The 22643-nt window shown below is 37.7% G+C and overlaps 1 protein-coding gene across 4 annotated transcripts in view; it reads right to left on the reverse strand.

Annotated features, from left to right (window-relative positions):
- Positions 1 to 22643, reverse strand: part of ADAM2 (ADAM metallopeptidase domain 2) — a 114964-nt gene that overhangs the window by 24331 nt on the left and 67990 nt on the right. For all 4 annotated transcript variants that reach the window (XR_009184014.2, XR_009184013.2, XM_058289870.2 and 1 more), the window contains exons 12-14: positions 19643 to 19823; positions 12377 to 12478; positions 12070 to 12265 (exon numbers count right to left, since the gene is read on the reverse strand). Coding sequence is in view for 2 of the 4 variants with exons in the window: in XM_058289870.2 (XP_058145853.1) it covers positions 12070 to 12265; positions 12377 to 12478; positions 19643 to 19823 (479 nt within the window). In the remaining 2 variants the exon portion in view is untranslated. The remainder of the gene's footprint in view (positions 1 to 12069; positions 12266 to 12376; positions 12479 to 19642; positions 19824 to 22643) is intronic.

Consider the following 22643-nt stretch of genomic DNA (forward strand, 5'->3'; position numbering starts at 1 on the left):
TTGATGCTTATACATATGAACTTTGTTCTTGTGAAATTGAAATTTAACCTAGTAATATATATTACCTAAGGGTTACCTCCTGAAAGTCTCCTTCTTGCTCAAATGTGGCCTCTCTCTAAGCCAAACTCTGCATATAAATGCACTACCTTCCCTGCAATGTGGGACATGACTCCTGGGGATGAGCATCCTTGGCCCTGAGGGATTATTACCAAGTGCCAACTAGCAATGCATTCAGAAAAAGACCTAAACACAGAGGGGGAAGTATTAAATACAAACATGTTTTTATGGCTAAGATTTCAAACTAAATTGTGGGGTAATTCAAGAGGTTATACTTATGCACATCTCAGAAGGATCTCACAGACTGCCATAGTAAACAATGCCTCAAGCAGGGGTGCTCCTGAGGGTTCTAGAAACATCTACACACTATAAGCAGGGAAGACAAACCCAGGAAATTGGCATTACACTGGTGGGCCTTACCTTGAAATATATGATAGCCTATCTCCCCAATGTATCAGATCTAGACTTATTTGTAATTTTCCTATACATGATTCTTCTGCTCCATTTATTTGAACTTATAATTAGCACTGTACCTGTTAAATATGTGTCCAGAGTTTTAAGTCTTCTGGCTGCTGTTCACATGCTGGGTGAGCCCTGAATCTCACCAGAGTTGCAGCAAACACCTACTCTCCAATTCACTGGATTCATCCCGGAAAAAATACAAAGGGATGATGATGGACAACACCATCCCCAAAAACAGACTATCTAAAACTAGTAAGACAGTTCCATCCATCTGCCCCAAGAGTTCTAAGCCTCCTCTCCATCGGAAGCAGAATGGGCATCACCATTCCAAAATCCTCAAGTTTGAGGAACAAACAAAAATAATGGAGGAATCCAACTATGGACTAAAGTAGACTTAGTTTTCTAGTAACAGAAGAACTTGTAACATTGATATAAAGACAATGGTTACCAGAGGTTCTGAAAGGAGGGAGATGGAAGAATAGGTGTAACATGGGGCATTTCTGGGACATTGGACTTGTTCAGCATGATATTACAGTGATGATACAAGCTATTATATATTTTGTCAAAACCTATAAAACTGTGTGGTACAAAGTGTAAACCATAATGTAAACTATAGACTATGCCTAGTAGCAATGCTTCAATGTGTGCTCATCAATTATTACAAAGGTACCACAATAATCAAAGATGTTAATGGGGGAAAGTGTGGGAAGGGGAGGAGATGGGATATATGGGAATTCCCTATATTCTCAATGTAAAATTTATGTAATTTAAAGGTCCTTTAAAAATAAAGAAAAATAAAAACAACAAAAATTAATGAGACGTTATGACATTTCAAGATAAACAATATTGTAGAGAATGCTTCTCTAGCATATCTTCCCAACAAGAAACACTGAAGTCCATCCTTTAGGCTGAAATGAAAGAACACTGGGCAGTAACTCAAATCTACATAAAAAAATAAAGATTATTAGAAAAGGCAACTACATAATACATATAAAAGGTATTTTTGCTTTGTCTCTTCTGTTTTAAAAGAAACTGCACAAAACAATTGTTATAAAACTGTTTATGGGCTTATAAAAAGATGTACTATATGACAAAAATATAAGAAAAGAGGGGAGTTGAGGTATACAGAAGCAAAGTTTTTGTTTCTTTTTGTAATTGCTAGTACAAATTGAAACTAGGTTATTTTTGGTTAAGGTACAAATTGTAATTTTGTAAAGAAAACACAATGAAATTAAAATACTGAATAAGAAAATAACTCAATAGATGACATGATTGAAGGATAATGGAACAAATATATAAGCTATATAGAAAATATATAGCAAAATGGCAGGCTCAACTGCTACTTTAACCAAAATTACATTACTTAAATGGATTAAAAACTTCAATCAAATTGAAGAGATTAGGAGAAATGGATTTAAAAAAATATAATCCAACTGAACAATAACTGCAATGGACAAAATTTTTATTAAAAAACTCAAATGATTTGAAAGATAAAGGGTGGATAAATAAGTAACATGCAAGCAGTAACCCCAAAGAGAGCTGGAGTGGGTATTCTAATATCAGAAAAAGAAACAAGACACAAATGTAACTACAGACAAAATGAACATTTCACAATGATATTGGAATTAACCCATTCAATCCATCAGGGAAATATAACAATTATAAACCTATATTAGAACAAAGCCACAAAATCCATGAAGCAAATGCTAACAGAACTGAAGAAAGATACGTGACATTAAAATTAATAGTTGCTTTTATCAACTTTAAATAATGAAAAGAACAACTGGACAGAAGTACGTCAAAGAAATAAGATTTGAGCAAAAGTGTAGAGACAACTATACCTAATAGATAGGTATAGGGCACTTGACCCAACAGCAGAACACACAATGTTCTACATGCATATGGAAATTCTCCAGGGTAGACAACACAATAAGCAAAAAAAAGTCTCAATACATTTAAAAATTGAAATCATACAAAATTATGTTTTCAGATCACAATAGAATGAAATAAAAAAATTAGTACTAGAAAGACATTTGGAAAATTCCAAAACACATTTAATCCTCCTATATAAACAATGTGCCAAAGAAAAAGTCTCAAGGGAAATCAGAAAATACTTTGAGATGACGGCAAATAAAACATATATTATGAACACAATTGTGGGATGCAGCAAAAGTAGTGTTTAGAGAGAAAATTATGGCTGTAAATTCCTAAGTTAATAATGAAAAAAGATTTGAAATCAATAACCTAATCTTTCACCTTAAGACAAAGAAAAAAACCCCAGCAAGCTACACAATAACTGAGCAGAAGGAAAGAAATAATAGAGATTCGAGAAGAGAAAATGGAGATTAGACAATAGAGACATTCAATGAACACAACAGCTGACGTTTTGAAAATATCAATGAAGTTGACAAACCCTTAGCTATAGAAACCAAGAAAAAAGCTTAGAGAAAATTCAAATTACTAAAATCATGACCTTAAAGAAATGAAAAGGATTTTTAGGGAAACCTATTAATACTTGTTAGGCATCAAATTAGATAACCTATATTTTAGACAATTTTCTAAATTTTTAGTTATCATATGTTTTACATTATGATTTACATTTTAGCCTATCAGTCCCTTATATATTTTTGGTGTAATTTAACATTTCTTATATCCATCCTTGCATACTCTTGTGGAACACTTCTTTTGCCCACACAGTTACACTGGTTTCATCTATTCAATACCTCTTTCCCCCTGCCCTTGGGGCCCACAGTGACAGTCAGTCTTCATTGCTTGAAGGGCCATGTTCAGAGATACTTGCAACAGTGTTGAGGGCTTGACATGCTCAACTGCCCTAATGCACTGAGAGCCACCATTTTTCTCGAGATACATTTCCCTCTATTTGAGAACATCAGTCCTCCCCAGATGTGGGTATACCTTCACTCTCATTATATGGGGCTCTATCCAATGATATAACCCACTATGGCAAAATGAGCATTCACCTACTCCCCAAAAGCCTATCCTGTGTTGGATTATCCCCTTTAAGCATCTTAAATAGGTAACCTTCCTTATTATATTTTTGAAAAAGTTTTCTCAGCATTATACTCTCAACCAAATACCTGACAATCTCCTATGTTCGTATGTTGCCCCACCCTTCCCCCAATTTCTTGGGCAATATTACCCATCATCCCATCCCTAGCCCCCCTCAAGCCCACAAAGCCCCACCCAAAGTAGCCCTATCCCCATTTTATCCCTTCCTTGTACAAACACTTACCTCCAGCTTATCATAGATTTCACCCATGTAGGTGTCAGCTTACATCCTTCCTCTACCCCCCATTTTCATTTAAGCCTATCATCCAGTCTCTAGCTCTCTGAGGCAGCCTGGTTTATTTATTTCCTCCTGAGAGCTTCCATGTTGCTCAAATGTGGCCAGTCTTGAAGCCAAACTCAGCATGTAAATGTGTTACCTTCCCCCCAGCGTGGGACATGACTCCCGGGGATAAGCCTCCCTGGCATCAAGGGATTACTACAAATACCAGCTGATGATGTAACTAGAAAATGACCTTGAATAAAAGGGTCAACTCAGACCAGCAGAATATCTCAGTCTACATATAATACCAGGAGTTAAAAATGCTTTTTGACCTGAATAAAAGCAGGTAATGGAAAGGACAAATGAGTTTATATGGTTATGAGTCTCCAAAAAGAGCCAGGAGGTTATCAGAGGGGTTGCCCTTATGCACACCTGAGCAGAGTCCCAGAGACAGATAAAGTAGATACAACCCTAGTCGTATTGGTTCTCCTGAGAGCTACAGAGACCCACAGGTTCTATGGTCATGGCAGATGGAGTTCAGTGCCATCTCAGTTGGCCCTACTTTGGAGTTTGTGTTTCTGTGTCATGGAGCTGGACTTAGATGTGATCTTTGTCCATAAGTCTCTCCTTTTACTTTTACTGGAACTGTAGTTGGTGCTGGGGTTTAATGTATACCCAGGGGACCTGAATCTCTGGACTGACCATGTGATAGCCAGGACCTGAGCCTCAATAGACTTGCAACTCCTATATTTTGGTTTATTGGACTTACCCCACTCATTTAAGAGGTAAAGAGGTAGAGGTGAAGAAGGTAAACCACCACACCAGGGAGCCAAGACTGCCTGCAACTGAAAGCAGGAGAATTGCATCCAGCATCCATGCAGAATCTAAGCCCCCTCTTGATATAGATGTGGAGTGGACACAACCATTCTAAGGTCCACAGGATGGAGGAATAGAGTATGGATTAGAGTGGACTTACTAATATTCTATTTATGAACTATTGTGACTAGTAATCGAAGAAAATGTGGCATTGGTGTGGAGAAAGTGGCCATGGTAGCTGCTTGGGGTAAGGAGTGGGAGGAAGAGATGAGATGTGGGGGCATTTTTGGGACTTGGATTTGTCCTGGGTGGTGCTGCAGGGACAGTTACTGGACATTGTAGGTCCTCCCATGGCCCACTGGGTGGAATGTGGGAGAGTGTGGGCTATGATGTGGACCATTTACCATGAGGTGCAGTGGTGCTCAGAGATGTATTCACCAAATGCAATGAATATCTCATGATGATGGAGGAGATTGTTGTTATGGGGGGAGGAGTGGGGCAAGGGAGGTGAGGGGTATATGGGGACCTCATATTTTTTGAATGTAATATTAAAAACATAAATAAAGAAAAAAATTTATATCCCTAAAAAAAAAAATTAGATAACCTAGGTGAAATGGAAATATCCCTACAGACATAAACTATTCAGGAAGAAATAGAAAATCTCAATGTATTTGAGACTGAAATACTAACCAAAACTCATCCCACAGCAAAAAGTCAGATACAGATAGAGTCACTGGTAAATTTTACTAAAAGTTCAGAGAAGAATTAAAAAAAGATTCTTCATTGACTGCTTCTTAATATTAGGGAACTTTTTCTGACTCATTCAGTGAGGTCTCATGCTTAAGGAAACCACAGGAATCAAAAGAAAACAAAAATAGAGTCCAATATCCCTCAATGAATACAGGTATAAAAATCCTCAGGAAAATACTAGTAAACCAAATCCAGTAACATATGAAATGATTGCACACCCTGACTAAGTAAGAGTTATTCCAGGAATACAAGACTAGTTTAAGATAAAAAAATCAATAAGTGTAATTTACCAGGTTAATAAAAGAAAAAATATATGATCATCTTAATAGCTCAAGAAGACAGAAACAGAATTTGAAAATCTGGCATACTTTACTGACAAAACAAAACAAAACCTCAACAGAGTAGGAATAGAAGGAAACTTCCTTGACCTGTTAATGGAAGTCTACGGAAGAAAAAAAAAAGTAATATCATACTTAATAGTGAAAGGTTACATGCTCTTCCCTTAAGGTAAATAACAGGTATGGATGTCCATCCTTGCTACATCTATTTTACATTGCCCTGGAGGTACTATCCAAGAAAAACAGCTAAGAAATGGAAAAGTATGTGTTAGCCCCATTCTCCCCTGCCCCAAAGGCAAATGCCCCAACCCTCATCTTCTCCCGCTGAAGAAACAGGGTTTGCCTTACCACGAAACCTATGATAAGATTGTCAAACATCCTATTGAACATTCCAACACTCCTGCCTCATCCTCCCCAAGGAAACAAAGAAAGCGGAAAGATAACAAACAAGAAGCAAAAAAGCAACTATAAAAAAAGAACCCGGGAAAAACAACCTTCCCTCTTAGGCCCCTAAGGGACTTCTCAGGCTGCTGGTGCTCATCAATCAATCACCCCGCAGCCCGTCCTTTGCAGGTGGTGTACCCATTTTAGCGAACAAAAGGAAAAGAAAAAAAAAAAGAACCAATGAAAATTAAAAAATAACAGATTCAAGAAAACCTCAAACAAAAAATATCTGTCTGTATGTTCCCTGTTATAAGGTACGGGTGTCTAATACCTGGGCAATCACTTTCTGGATTCCTTCTCTTAGGAGGTACCAGGAACCCAACCAAGGACCTATCTCATATTTGCAAAGCAGGAATTCCTACACTGAGCTATACCCACTCCACAGGTTAAGTAGGCTTCTGAAAGTTTATCTGGCTCTTCCCACCCAGGTTCCCTCTGGTAGGTGGCCTTCTAACAGTTTGCCAGAGCCAGGCTAGTTAGGTGCTTGTCTCTGCCCCCTTACCAACTTAGTTTTCTCTCTCCCAGGGTAGCTGGGCATGATAGCCTGCCTGATCAGATACCCACTCTCCTCTCCCTAGGCCCACCTGAGGGCTGGCTGGGGTCTTTCTTGAGATTCGAAGGGGACTCAGCTGGCCAAACTCAATGAAATGAAACCACTCTCCACCCTTCGCTGGACCCCTCTTCCTCCCAGGGAAGGGTCCCTCTTACTCAGTGAGGGTTTTTACTGGAGCTATTTGCCTTGAGGGTGAGGGTGAGGGTGAAACATGCCGTTTCCAGCCACATCACCTTCATTTCTGAAGGATATTTATTAAGTCCTTTAATGTGCATAACACTGGTAAATGGTAAAGGAGGGACAGGGTCTTCTAACTCAATCAACAGGGCCCATTCAACATCTTCAAATAGTTTGAATATAGTTACTCCCTTCTATGGGATATGAACATGTCTTTTTTATCATATGTCTATTTTCTGGATAGACAAAAGCCATTTTAGTTTGCTAGACTGTCATAATGCAATATGCTAGAAATGGGTTGGCTTTTACAATGGGCATTTAATAGGTTGTAAGCGTCCAGTTTCAAGGCTGAGAAAATGTACAAATCAAGGTTTCATCAGGTGATACGTTTCTCCTCAGACTGGCTACCAGCAATCCTGGACTCCTTTTTTGCATGGAGAGGTCTGTGGCAACATCTGCTGGTCTCTCCCTTCTTTTTCGGGTTTTACTGCTTTAAGCTTTTCGCTTCCTCTGGCTTTCCCTCACAGCTTCTGTGGATTTCTCTCTGCTCCTGTGGCTTTCTCTCTGTGTCTCTCATTATTCATTCCATTTATAAAAGACCCCAGTAAGAGGATTAAGTACCACCCTGGGTCATGGCCCTAGTGAAGTCATCTAATCAAAAGGTCCCACCCACAGGAATGGACATAATTTTCCGGGGTCCATAAAAGCCTCCAACTAGGGCACCGTTCCTTGCCACAGTCGCTAAAAGGCTATTAAATTTTGTAACCCCCACCTGGGGAATTCCCACTATTCTTTCAAGTGAGAGAGTTACCCATTTTTACTGGAAGTGTAATAAAAGAAGGTTGCAAGGTCATATCCATCAACCATCAGCTTCCCTGTCCCTATCATTCTCAATAATGAGGAAAGGTAAAAATAACAAATGCTAACTTAAAACTTAATTAGCTCAATTATCTGATTTCCTCTGTCTTGGCCTAGGTTCTTCCCTTAGTCCTGATGGGCATAAGATCTACCCAATATCAAAAAACACTAGCTATCCCCCTATAAAATCATAATGGGAAGAACCATAAGGCTCATAATTACACCTTCAGAACCAGCCTCTAGTATATTACTATCTGAAATTGTCAAGTATTGTAAGGACTAACCAAATCTATCTAGTTCCACCATTCATAAATCCAATTTGCCTTTCAATGCCACAGGAGCTTCAACCTGTAGACTTAAATGAAAGACTGCTTATAAAAGGTAGAGGTAAAGGACCTTATCAAGTATTACTGGCCACCATCACAGCTGTATGTCTACAAGAAATTGGCCCTTGGGTCCAAGCATCAAAACTAAAGCACGCTTCAAGTTTTTGGGAAGTCACTCTCGTTTCAGACTTCAAACTAAAATTGACATGAGGATTCCAGAAGCAGATGACTTCTGATGTAGACAGCTGTATCAAGACTGATAGAACTAGCACATGACTCCTAAACAAAGGTTGTCCCCTTTTCCTTTATTTTGTGCCGCTAATTATTCTCCTCCTAACCTTTACCTGCCTGAGAAAACCTTGTGGGTATACTTCCTAAATAAAATGACTCCCTTCCCTTCTCTTTTTCTCCTTTCATCATACCTAATACCTCTCACAACAGCTGCACTGTCCCATTCTAATGCTATTCTCAAGTTATCTGAGACAGTTGTTACCACCAAGAATCTTACTGACTTTTGGATATGCCATCTACCACCAGTCCCTCATGACAAAAACCTCTGGGCAATTCTAGTCTCTTAGAATGAGACCCTAGAAAACTAGAGCCAATGCTTTTTCCATCTATGCCTCCATGGACAGTTAACATTAAACAAGTTGATTAGTAACTTAGCATCTCTTTCCCAGAAAAAAACAAACAAACCACACACACACTCATAACTAATGCCATTTATTAATCAAACCTTAGGTAACTCTGACTTTATTTTTAATAACCTAATTATGGTGACTAATAAAAAATCTAACCACTTGTAAAAGACTAATAAAGATCCATACATGTAACCTGGTCAATGGTAAAACCTTGGTTCCAACCACATGTCATAAAAAACTCCTTTCCTGGATCTCCATGTGCCCCTACTTGATAATATTTCTTTTGTGACCAAGACACATGATTTTGTGACCAAGACAGAAATTTTGGTGTCCTGAAAATAATGCTGTAAATGCAACTCAACTCTCATTTGTCTTTCAACAGTGGCAATTTGCAATATGCAAAGGTTTGAACTTGACTGCTAGCTAAATAACTCAGAGCCTACTTTATTTAAATATTTACATTAATGAAATTATATTTTCTAATGTTGAATCATTCATGATTCATCATGATTCATTACTTAATTATAGCTGGACTGGATTTACACTACACATTTTAGTCACCGGTTTTATTGCTTTCCATATACTTTTATAAAAGAGACAACTGGTGAAAAACTGTTCTATTCTCCAGATTGTTTTTGTTGTTAGGATCCTGATAACACTAAGAAATTAGCTGATTTATTTTAATCTTTATGTTTTAAAATATTACTCACAAAAATAAACATCTGTTCCTTTAGGTTTCTTGAGATTCAATAGTAAAATCTAGGTTTAACAGAATTGTGTGTAGATATTTGATGACTGTTGATTTTTTTCTGTGTTTACTGGTCATATGAAAGGCAAAAAGTTATTACTGTTTCAACTATACATATTTACTTTAATGGTTCCGGATATGTTTTAACATATCCCTTCAGTTTCATGCAGTCTTTTAAAGTTTTTTTTCACCTTCTCCTAGTGAAACTTTTTCTATTTTTATTTTTCTAGGTGTTAATTTAAAATTTTGACATAATAATTGTTGCATTTTGTATTGTTCTGTAACTTTTGCAACAAATACATATTTTAGCCTTGTCAATGACTTTTAGCAATTTCTGTGATGATCATTTATTCTTGCTTCATTTTTCTTAATTCTAGTTAAAATTTCTTTTGGGTTTGGGTCATCGTTCACAACCATTCTTACAGAGATTGATTTGGAAATTAAAGTATATGAGTCCCATATATTCATTTTTATGTACTTTCCATTTCTGTATCTATGTTTTTAGCATTGATATAGAATTTCTCAATTCAAATTAGCCAGTATGTTAATTTATTTTGAAACTTTTAGATTATCCTTCAATTAAAGATCTTTTTTCTATCTTTTCCTCCCACCCTTCCTAAATTCAGTCCTTCCTTCCCTCCTGCCACTTTCCCTCCTTCCCTTTCTTTCTTCTTTTTTGTTATTTTATTTTAGTAAACACACTTACATAAATGTTACCAAAAAATATAGGGGATTCCTATATGCCCTGGTCCCTACACCTCCCACATTTTCCCGTATTAATAACATCCTTCATTAGTAAGGTACATTCATTACAATTGATGAACACATTTTGGAGCATTGCCACTAAGCACGGATTAAAGTTTCCATTGTATTTTATAGTCTTTCCCACACAATTCTGTACGTTATGGCAAGATATATAATGGCCTGTATCTGTCGTTGCAATATCATTCAGGACAATTCCCATGTCCTGAAAATGCCCCCATATTACACCTGTTTTTCCCACTCCCTGCCCTCAGAACCCCCAGTGGCTACTGTCTCTACATCAATGATACAAATTCTTCCACTGCCAGAATCACAATATGTTTATAGTAGAATACCAGTAAGTTTACTTTAGTCCATAGTTCATTCCCAAATGCTGAAGATACTGGGATGGTGATGTACACTCCACTCTCTGAGAGGGGACTTGGATCCCACAGGGCAGATGGATAGGACTGTCCTGCTTGCAGTTGTAGACTCTCTTGGTTCCTAAGGATGGTCGTTATCCTTCATCATCTCTGTGTTAGTTGTACTGTGTGAGTCCAACAAACTAGAGAGTAGGCGCTACAACAACACTGAGATTCAGGGCCCAGCTAGCAAAAGGACATCCCAAAGATTTAAGTCTCTTGAACATACACCTATCAACTCTAGTACTAATTATAGGTTCAGTTAGAAGGGTCAGAAGAGCCATATGCAGGGGAACCACAATTGAGTCCAACTCTGTCACACTGGGAGCATAAATTCCAAAGTAGGGCCCACTGGCAAGGCACCAAATTCCTTAGCTATCTGCCTTGACTATAGTGTTTGAATGTCTCCAGAGCCTCAGGAGCCCCGCTCTTTGAGGTAGTATTTACTTGGACAGTCAATGAGATCCTGCTGAGAAGTGCATAAGCATAACCTCATTTTGAAGTCTCTTGGCCATATAAACTCATTTGTATTTACCTTCTGCCAATGTTGGCTTTGTCTTTTTTTACAGAATATACTCATTGTGCTTCCATATCATCTCCTTCATCAGGAAAGACGATTTCCATTAGGTATATCTTCTTGCTTAGTGTTTTTGGGTTGGCTTTCTTCAAACTATTAATCATTCTTGATTGTATGTTCATTTTGATGGATAACACTAATTGAGACGTCTGTTTACACAGAGTTGGAGCTGCTATTTGCTAAAATTGAGAGAAGGCTGAGCCATCTGTTTGTTCCTATTACTATCTTAAATATATTTCCTCTCTTAGTTGCTCTTAATTCTCCTGATGCAGGCAAGAAATATCATTGCCATTGCTGCTATTCTCTTCTTCAGCAGAACATTATGTACATTTTGTACCATGTTTTTTCTTTCGGAATTTTCAACCTCAGATGTAACATTTTTCAATGATTTCATATTTTCTGGATTTTCGTGAGTCTTATTTGAGATTTTTAAGAGTCATCCTTATAGGTTTCAGGTGTGAAAGATGTGCAGATGTGTTATGTTTCTGTGTGCACACTCTAAATTATATTCATCAACCTACTTATAAATATGAGATTTTTTAATGTTTATAGTCATATTTATTTGTTCTATATTTACCAAAATTTCGTGATTAATGGAGTGAGACAAGGAGAATGTGGGTTGTGTTTATTCTCTTCTTCATCTTGAATGCAGAATACCCATAGACTTTGAATATCATCCTTTAATATTTTGTGGAAATAATTGAGAATTCTAATTTCAGGTTACATTTATGTTTTTTCCATATAATATTCCTCTTAGATCTCTACAATACTTTAGAATATTCATATTAAAATCAGTCAAAAAAGCACAACCTTATACCAACATCTATTTCTTTTCAGATAATACATATAAGAGAAATCAAATTAAAGTACCTTCACCAAACATATCTGCACATTGTTTTCCTCCACTGTTACAGACTCCATCCACACAGAACCATTGATTAAGTCCGCATGGATGTCCATTCTGTACAAAAACATTCTCTGGACATACTGCAGATGATCCATTGCAATATTCAGTAAGATCACATTCATCCACAGGATCCCTACATGGTGTTCCTTTTGCCAAAATCTAATGGAATGGAATAAATGACATTGAATAAAGCAGAATGTGAACATATATGCATTGCAAAGAATGATGATTTTACCTATGTGCATAATATAAAAGTAAAATAGCTCTTACCTGACATTCTTCACAGCACTCACCAGCACCACATACAGAAGTGCTCTTCAATGTACATGTGTCGTGATTGCAGCAATTTCCCAAGGGGGAAGTCTCACAATCCTGAAAGGCAAATCGAATGCCAGGAAGTATCTCTGAACATTTAATTTATTTTCCTTGAATAGATATTATTATAATGACAACATATTATAGAATATACAGATAGTTGCTCAACTTACATATTAGCAATCAAAATAAATTAAGTCATTACTTACTTATTCATTTAAAAGACATTTACTAATTGCCTACTAGGTGCTAGACCATGTGCTCTTTATATATCTAGAATTGATTTGGTTATAATGGTAGTAGGATTTTCTGAAGACCAGGATTCCACCATACACAAGACATCAAGAATATCTTTAGCTTTTGTAGACAAAGAGATAGTTGGATATGTTATTTAAACAGAAGTTATGATTTAACCTTCATTATAACTAACCATTTTACTCTAAGGACTAGTTCTTACTGAACCCTTATGAATTTACTATATATATTTTAACAGAATTTTATTCAAGTATATCATTCATACATGGACATGCATAAACAGTAAGTGTATAGTAAAGATTGTGAACTTACAAAATAAATGTGCAAATATCATACAGGGATCTCATACATAAGCCCTCCACCAACACTGTTGTGAAACATTTGTTACAAACTATGCAAGAGCATCATCAAAATATTAAAACTAACTATAGTTCCTATCTTACATTTGGTATATTTTTCCCCCACAGCCCATCCTATTTTTAAAAAATAGTAATATATTTTTATACAGAAGTGGTGAACTTACAAAACAATCATGCACATGTGTAGAATTCCCATACAACACACCTTCACCAACACACCATACCATGGTGGAACATTTGTTACAGATTATGAGATAATACCATCAGACTATTACCACCAGCCATGGTCCATACCACATATTTGGCACATTTTTTCCATATACCTCCATTCTCAACACAGTACTGTTGTACATGAGTACAGTGTTAGCTGTGGGTTTTTCATACATGGCCTTTATCATGTTGAGAAAGTTTCCTTGAATTCTTGTTTTTTGTAGTATTTTTATCAAGAAAGGATGTTGTATTTTGTCAAAGACTTTTCTGCAGGAAATGATAACATCATGCAATTTTTCTTCTTTGATTTATTAGTGTGGTGTATTATGTTTATTGATTTTCTTGTGTGGAACTACCCTTGCATGCCTGGTATAAAACCTGCTTGATCATGATGAATAATTCTTTGGATTTGATTAGCAAGTATTTTATTTAGGATTTTTGCATATGTATTAACTAGAGAAATGGTTTGTAATTTTCTTTTTTCATAATATCTTTATCTGGCTTTGGTATTAGGGTGATACTGGTTTCAAAGAATGAGTTTGGTAGCATTCTTTCCTATTCAATTTTTTGGAAGTGCTTGAGTAAGGTTGGTATTAAATCATCTTTGAATGCTTGGTAGAATTTGCCTGTGAAACCATCTAGTCCTAGGCTTTTCATTTTGGGGAGCTGTTTGATGACAGTTTCAATCTCTTTACTTGTGATTGTTTTGCTGAGGCCTTCTATTACTTCTAAGTTCTGTGTAGGTTGTTTGTAAGTTTCTAGGAATTTTTCCATTTCATCTACATTGTCTAGTTTTTTGGCATAAAGTTGTTAATAGTATCCTCTTATGATCTCTCTTATTTCTGTGGAGTCAGTAGTAATGTTCCCATTTTCATTTTTTATTTCATTTATTTGCATCTTCTCTCTTTTTTTCTTAGTCAGTCTACCTAAGGGTTTGTTGATTTTGTTAATCTTCTCAAAGAACCAACTGTTGTTTTTGTTATTCTATTGTTTTGTTGTTGCTCTCAATTTCATTTATTTTGCTTTGATCTTTGTTTTTTCATTCCTTCTACTTGCTTTGGGATTAGTTTGCTATTCTTTTTCTAGTTCCTCTGGCTATGTAGTTGATTTTAGCTCTTTCTTCTTTTTTAATGTAAACATTGAGGGCTACAAGTTTTCCTCTCAACACTGCTCTCATTGCATCTCATAGATTTTATGTTATGTTCTCATTGTCATTTGTCTCAAGATATTTATTGATTTCTCTTGAAATTTCTTCTTTGACCCACTGCTTATTTAAGAGTGTGTTGTTTAATCTCCACCTACATGTGAATTTTCCATTTTTCTGCTACGTGTTGATTTCCAACTTTATTCCATTATGATCAGAGAAAGTGTTTTGTATACTTTCGATTTTGTAGAATTTATTTAGATCTGCTTTGTGACCCAAAATGTGGTCTATCCTGGAGAAAGATGTATGAGCACTTGAAAAGAATGTATATCCTGTTGTTTTGGGGGGGGGAGCGGGTTCAATGTTCTGTATATGTCTATTAGGCTTAGTTCATTTATCCCATTATTCAAACTCTCTGTTTCTTAATTGATCCCCTGCCCAGATGTTCTATCTAATGCTGAGAGTGGTGTATTGAAGTCTCCAACTATTATTGTAGAGATATCTATTTCTCCCTTCAGTTTTGCCAGTGTTTGCCTCACGTATCTTGGGGCATCCTGGTTAGGTGCATACACATTTATGATTGGTATTTCCTCCTGGTGAATCATCCCTTTCATTAATACGTAATGTTCTTCCTTGTCTCCAATAACAGTTTTGCTTTAAAGTCTATATTATCAGGGAAGCTGATATGGCTCAATGGATAGAGCTTCCACCTACCGTATAGGAAGTCCAGGGTTCAATACCCAGGTCCTCCTGGCCTGTGTGGTGAGCTGGCCCACATGGAGTGCCACCATGCACAAGGATTGTCACCCTGCACAGGGATGCCCCCCATGCAAGGAGTAGCCCCCACGCAAGGAGTGCAGTCCTGTGCAGGAGGACAGATTGCCCAGGAGTGGAGCTGCCCACACAGTGAGCTGATGCAACAACAACAAAAAAGAGACACAGAGAAGAGACAATATGAGACACAGTGAACTATGGAGCTGAGGTGGAATAAGAGAATGATCAATTCTCTCCCATTCTGGAAGGTCCCAGGATGTGTTCCCAGAGTCATGTAATGAGAATACAACAGAGAAGAACACACAGCAAATGGACACAGAGAGCAGACAACATGGGGGAAGAGGGGGGAGAGGGGAGAAATAAGGAAAAAAAAAGTCTATATTGTCTGATGTAAGTATAGCTACCACAGCTTTTTTTCTGGTTACTGTATGCATAGAATATCTTTTTCCAGCCTTTCACTTTCAACTATCAGTATCCTTAGGTCGAAGGTGAGTCACTTGCAGACAGCATATAGATGGTTCATATTTTCTCATCCATTCTGCCAGTCTGGGTCTTTTGATTGGGGAGTTTAATCTATTAACATTCAATGTTATTACAGTAAAGGCAGTTCTTATTTCATCCCTTTTTACCTTTGGGTTTTATCTGTCATTTTATTTTCACCACTCTTTTGACACTTCTAGTTACTGTTACTGATACAGTCATCATTTCTAGACTCTCTTCCAAACCTTTCTCTGCTGTATTTTCTTCTCAGGTTGTAACACTGCCTTTAGTATTACTTGTAAAGCTGGTCACTTTGTTGTAAACTCTCAGCTTCTGCTTATCTGTGAATATTCTAATCTTGCCCTCATTTTTGAAAGATAATCTTGCTGGATATAAAGTTCTTGGCTGGTAGTTTTTCTCTTGTAGTATCTTAAATACATCATACCACCACCTTCTTGCCTCCATGGTTTCTGATGAGAAATTGATACTTAGTTTTATTGGGTATCCCTTATATGTTATGCATTGCTTTTCTCTTGCTGCTCTCAGAATTCTTTGTCTTTGGTATTTGACATTCTGTTTAGTATGTGTCTTGGAGTTGGTATTTTTGGATTTATTTGGATGGGAGTATGTGTACTTCTTGGACACATATCTACGTCCTTTCCTTCATCTTTTCTTTTGTTATGTTTGCTTTCAAAGGGCATGTCTTCAAGCTCACTGATCCTTTCTTCTGCTTCCTCAAATCTGCTGTTATGTCTCCAGTGTATTTTTAGCTTCATTTATTGCACCTTTCATTCCCATAAGATCTGCTATTTTTCTATGTATGCTTTCAAATTCTTCTTTGAGCTCCCCCAGTGTCTTCTTAATATCCTTAATCTCTTTAGCTAGCTCATGAATTTATTAAGGAGATTTGTTTGAACATGTATGATTAGTTGTCTCAATTCCTTTATATCTTCTGCAGGCTTATCTTCTTCCTTAAACTGGGCCATATCTTCCTGTTTCTTGGTATGGATTATAATTTTTTGTTGTCTTCGCATCTGACTTGTTAGATGTATTTATTCTGGGTGCAGTTTCCCCCTTTAGTTTAGGGCTTTCTTTTCTCCCCCTTGCTCATTGTGTAGGAGTCAAGGATGTAGTTGGTGCTGTAAGCTATGGAGGCTGAAACTGCCCACTTTGTCCCAAGAATTGATGAAGCTTCTCCCACCTTTCTCCTGTCAGGGGTAGGGACAGAGCTGCAGATGTGTACAATAATCGAAGTTGGGCAGGACAAGAGTGTAGTTGCCTAGAGAAACTGATGAAGCTTATCACCCTTTCCACCCCCCACCCACCTTGGGCAGGGATGGAGCTATAGTTGTGGGCAGCAATCTATGCTATGTGGGTCCAAAATGACCCCAGTTGCCCAGGTAAATTGATGTAGCATGAGACCCCCTCCCTGCTGGTGGTGGGAATGGACCCTCTGTAGTGCCCAACATTCTAACCCAAGTGGGCCAAATATGCTTGCAGTTGCCCTGGGAGACTGAGTACTGTTCCTTCTGCCCTTTAGGGGGTGGGAATGGAACTGGCTTGTAGGCCGAAAGTGACCACTGTTGCCCAGAGAGGCTTAGGAAACACCAGCCCCCTTCTATCCTATTAGATAGTGGGGGTAGTTTTATGGGTGCCCAACAGTTCAGTTCCTTTAGGCCAAAAGTGTCTGCCATTGTCTGGAGAGGCTGAGAAAACACCAACCCTCTCTTATCCTATTAGGGCATGGGGTTGGAACAACCAGCATCCAACAATTCAGTCTCCCTGTAGGCCAAAAGTACCCACCATTGTCTGGAGAGGCTGTGGAGACACCAGACCCCTCCTTTCCTATTGGATGAGGTTGGCTCCACAAGTACCCACCAGTTCAGGCTGTATGGACTAAAAGCACCTGCAGCCACCCAGAAAGGCTGGCCAAACACAGTCCATCTCTTGTCCTATTGGGGATAGGGGTGGAGCCACAGGTGCCCATTCGTCAGGTTTGTGCAGGTCAAAGCACCTGAAATTGCCCTGAGAGGCTGAGGGAACACCAGCTGCCTCCTATCCTATGGGGGGAGAGAGGTGGAGATGGACTTGAAGGAACTCAACAAACCAGTTCATGTGGGCTGAAAACTCCTGCCATTGCCTGGAGAGGCTGAGTATACTCAGCACCTCTCCCATCCTATTGGGGTGCAGGGAGGCATCTCCCGGTGACTGACTATTCTATCTGTGCTGGTGAAGAGCACCTGCAGTTGCCTGGAGAGCCTAGTGCAGGTCCTGTCAGCTTCCTCTCTGCTGGAGGTGTGGCTGGAGCCTAGGCTAGGGCTGCAGCCTGATCTTGGTGGAAAGAAGCCAGTCCCTAACTCCACTGGACTTTCAGTCAGCCTGGCTTCCCCTCATGCTGGGGGCAGAGTCAAAATGGTGGCCACTGGACTCTTTCCCACTTGGACAGTTTCAGACCCTAGCTGTTTCTAGGATTATACTTTAGCTGGCCGCGTCCACTAATCAGTAGCTGAAGTTGGTGGACAGCTGTCTCCTCCTCCACCATTTATGGGAAATGGAGCTTCTGACTCCAGCCACAGAATAGCTCTGGAGGTGGCTTGCACTGCTAGAGTAGGATGGGCACCGGCCTCTGTGGCATGGCTTGCAGTGTCCCAGAGAGGTGGTGCAGGTCCCCCCAGCTTCCTCCCTGCCAGAGGTGGGGCTGGGGTTTAGGCTAAAGCTGCAAACCGATCTGAGTGGAAAGAAGCCAGTCCCTACCGCACTGTGATTTTCAGTCAGCCCTGCTTCCCCTCACGCCAGGGATGGAGTCAAAATGGTGGCCACTGGCCTACCTCTGACCTGGACAGGCTCAAAGTTTATCTGTTCCTAGGATTATACTTCAAACCCGCCAAATCCACTAATCAGAAGCTGAAGTTGGTGCCACATTGTATCTTCCTCCCCCGTTTTTTGGGGAAATGGAGCTTCGAACTCCAGCTACAGAATAGCTCCTGAGGTAGCTTGCGCCAAAGGCACTGATCTCCGCAGTGTGGAGGGCTCTACTCAAGAATCCTCTCTGCAGATGAGCAGTCTCCTCCTTCCACACTCTCATGAATGTTGCAGGGTGCTCCTCTGGTCTCCTGGGGCCCTAGGAGCATTAGGATAGCCCTGGGTGATTACCAACTGCCCTGCAGCACAAGCTGACTCTAGAAGCTCCTCACTCTGCTGCCCTCTTGGCTTCACAGCCAAATCTACTATATTTTAACAAGCATTTATGGAGATTTACTCAAATTGTAACTATCATGATGAAGGGCTTGAAAATGATATTATTTCCGGCCATGAAATTATCACCTTTATACCATTCACCCATATTTTATTATACCCTGTTTTGTGCTATGACTCATCTATGCCCAATGAATCTGATTCAAAATTTATACTTTTAGGGATAATAAAGGCAACATGTATGAAAAAGAGAATGATGAAAAGAAAATGTATTTATAAAAACACACACATTCTTTGGTATTTGGAAAGGGTTAACTGGGCAAAAATCTTAGCAAGTTACATAAAAACAAATCATGGATGTCATTAGTCTTCATATGATTTATAGCAATATATATCAAATACTTACTAGGGCACACTAAATTTGTAGCATTCTGTAGAGCTACTCTATCCAATAAATGTCATTACTGTTGCTTTCTATGTGGGATTCCACAGGGGAAATATTATTACAGGGGTTTAGGACTGAATTATATGACATTTAATATCAAGAAAAAAATATACCCAAGAGTGGAAGAGTAGGTCAATTCAGTTATAGGATTATATGATCTTGAAAATTACTTCTATAATAATCTTCAAATCACTGAATTCACATGCCAAGAAATATACGGTTGTTACAATCCCTATATACCTTCCTAAGGCCTTTGTAAAATACAGAGTTTGATCAAGTAAGATGACATTGTAACATTATAAGAATTAATAATTTTGAAGTAATTTTTGTATATTACATTCTTCCAATTTAGTACAAACCCTCTCAGTTCCACAGTCACACTGTTCTTGACCTTCCACTCTTCCATCACCACAAACCGCTTGCTTGTAAGATGGATCTAAGCGCGGCTGATTTTGAAGACACCGGGACTTTGACTTCGTAATAAAATGTGCAAATTCTTCCATGCTGCAGTTACTAAACATCTTCACACCACTGGAATGACTAAAAATATATCATACTTCAAATTTCTATATAAGACTTGTTTCCATAAACTGCTTGCCCCTAAAATTAAGCTTTTTGAATGATAGCATTCCACAATAGACCAAATGTTAAGTATTGTTAGTCAAACTTTAATCTTTTTTGTATATGGTAAATTGAGTGCGCAAGAATTTATGTTAAATATTATTTATTACTAATAAACTAATCAATAAAATGTCCTTCATATAACACTTATTTGTGACACTGCTCTCTTATTTTACCTCCCACCTCACAAACTACTCCATCTTTTGTTTCATTTGTTGCTTCCTCCTCCTTTGCTGACCTCTAAGTACTCCAAGTACTGAGATATCCCTAATTTAAAAAAGAATTGGGGTTTTCTTTTCTTTGTCTATATTTTTTCATAGATAATCTATGGTTTTATATGATATCCTGAAAGCTCAGATTTTTTTTTCACACAAAATTTTTCTCCTAAACTCCAGATTACAATATCCAATTCTTTACTTGATGTTTCTTCTTGAGCCTGTCACATAGGCAGCCTAAATTTAAATTTAAATTCTCTATACTCTTGGTTCATCTTCCCCCAAAACCTGTTCTTCATAAAGGATAACAGAGTGTTTTACAAAGCAGATTGTTGCCAATCAAATGACATGGGTTAGTATCATGGCTCTGACATTTACAAGTTGTTTGTACTTGTGAAGTGCATTTAAATTATATGTCCCTCAATGTCTTCCTCTGCAACATGGAGATAAAGCTATAATTTATTTCATTCAATGTGGAAATTAATAAACTACATGTAAAGCACTAAAACCTATACCAATCCATAGTTTCTATGCTAATACTTCCAGACTCAAGAAAGGGAAACTATCCAGTTGTCCAAAGTTCATAAAATAATCTCTCACAAACCCCACTTTATGAAATTTTGTCAAAAATATCTTCTAATTATGTCCAGAATATGTTCTCAACCACAGCCACCTGTCCAAGTCCTTCCAGATCTCCCATACAATTAATGCAATATCCTTCTAAAGGTCTTTGTGCTTCAAATCTTGCCCTATTGACATTTTTTTCCCCCTCAAAATGGCATCACTGGGTGGACTGGGTGAGAGTGTAAACTACAATGTAAACCACTATCCATGTGGTGCAGCAGTGCTCCAAAACGTATTCACCAAATGCAATGAATGTGCCACGATGATGAAAGAGGTTGTTGATGTGGGAGGACTGGGGTGAGGGGGATGGGGGGTATATGGGGATCTCATATTTTTTGAATGTAACATTCAGAAAATAAAACAATAAAAAAATAGTTAGGTTCCAAAAAAAAAAAAAAATGGCATCAAGTATGATCCCACCAAAAGAAAAAATGTTAAAATGTCATGTTCTTTCTCTGTTTAAAACCAATACCTTTTTAACTCATTCAGAGTAATATCTACTTTATCTATTCTTTCTCTGAAGTCATCCTCTTTATCTACCTCAGCTCACACTGCCAAACTACAGTGGCCTCTTTGCTGTCCCCTCCATTAAATATTTAGCTATTTCTTCTGTCTGGAAAACTTTTCCTCAATATATATGCAGAACTCCCCTTCTATTTTCAGATCCCTATTAAAATTCCACAGAGCTAGTATTTCTAAACACAAATCTAAAATATCACCCATTTATTACTCTTTATTATCTTTAGTGACCTTTATATTTCTTCAAAATATTCATCATCACTTGTAATACTATTTATTCAGTTACTGACTCTCTTCTCCTACTTGATTTTTCTCCAAGAGAAAAGGCATTACAATTATTTTGTTCATTATTCCAAAGTAAGAGCTCAATTATTTAAAAAATCAATGAATGCATAAATAAAACCATCTATTATACTTAGATTTCTTGAGTTGTTGTGTAATTATTTTAATTATGAATAGTATTAACGCTACTTAAAAGACTATAATCATTAATATCTATTATTTGATGATAGAGATAGCTAATATGAGGTTATTGAATTTTTAAGTAATAAATTTGGTCACTTCAAAACCTAGTTGTATGGATTGTTAAATGAAAATAAAAGGAGAAAAATCACTTTAATATTACTGAGAACAAGGAAATGCAATATGTGTTTATCATTTATGAACTTGCTTATATGGGATTTATCTTCTTCTAATAAAATTAATGTCAATAGAAAATAAATTATCAATGAAAACTGTCTAACTGGAGAACACACTTCAAGCTTGAAACTTGATGCTGAATTGATAGTTCTTCCCAATAACTATTTTCACATTTTTGCCTTGAAAACAGAGTCTCTTATACTCCATGACCTCCAAGTACTAATAAGCCTATTTCCTAGCCTTCTTGAAAGTTAGGAGAGGACATGTGCAAAGGACAAAAAAATTGGCTCAAAATGAAGCTTTAAGCGCAAGTCCTAAGAAGAAATGAGGCAGCTATGCTTCTATATGTCCCTTGTCTTACTGGTGACTATACTTCCAGTTAACGGATATAGTTAAACTTTTATTGGCTATGAGGTGAGCTAGGAGGTTGAAGCCACTGTACAGAAATGCAGTGTGAAATTTTATCATGAAATGCCACACAATTCATAGAATGGTAATTTCTCGAAATAAACATAAACTCCTCTTTGGTTTAGGCCGTTATGACTTTGAGTTATCTGTACCTTCAGCCAAACTTAAACTCCAACAGTTGCAGTAAATATATATCCCAACCAAAGTATTACTTAATTAATCATATTTAAAACATTCATTTCTTCACCTCAATAACTGCAGATCATTGACACAGGATCCAATATTCTCATAATGACATATGGAATAATTACATGTCTGTTCTTTAATCCACAAG

Source organism: Dasypus novemcinctus, chromosome 29 (assembly GCF_030445035.2).
Source record: "Dasypus novemcinctus isolate mDasNov1 chromosome 29, mDasNov1.1.hap2, whole genome shotgun sequence".
Taxonomy (NCBI): domain Eukaryota; kingdom Metazoa; phylum Chordata; class Mammalia; order Cingulata; family Dasypodidae; genus Dasypus; species Dasypus novemcinctus.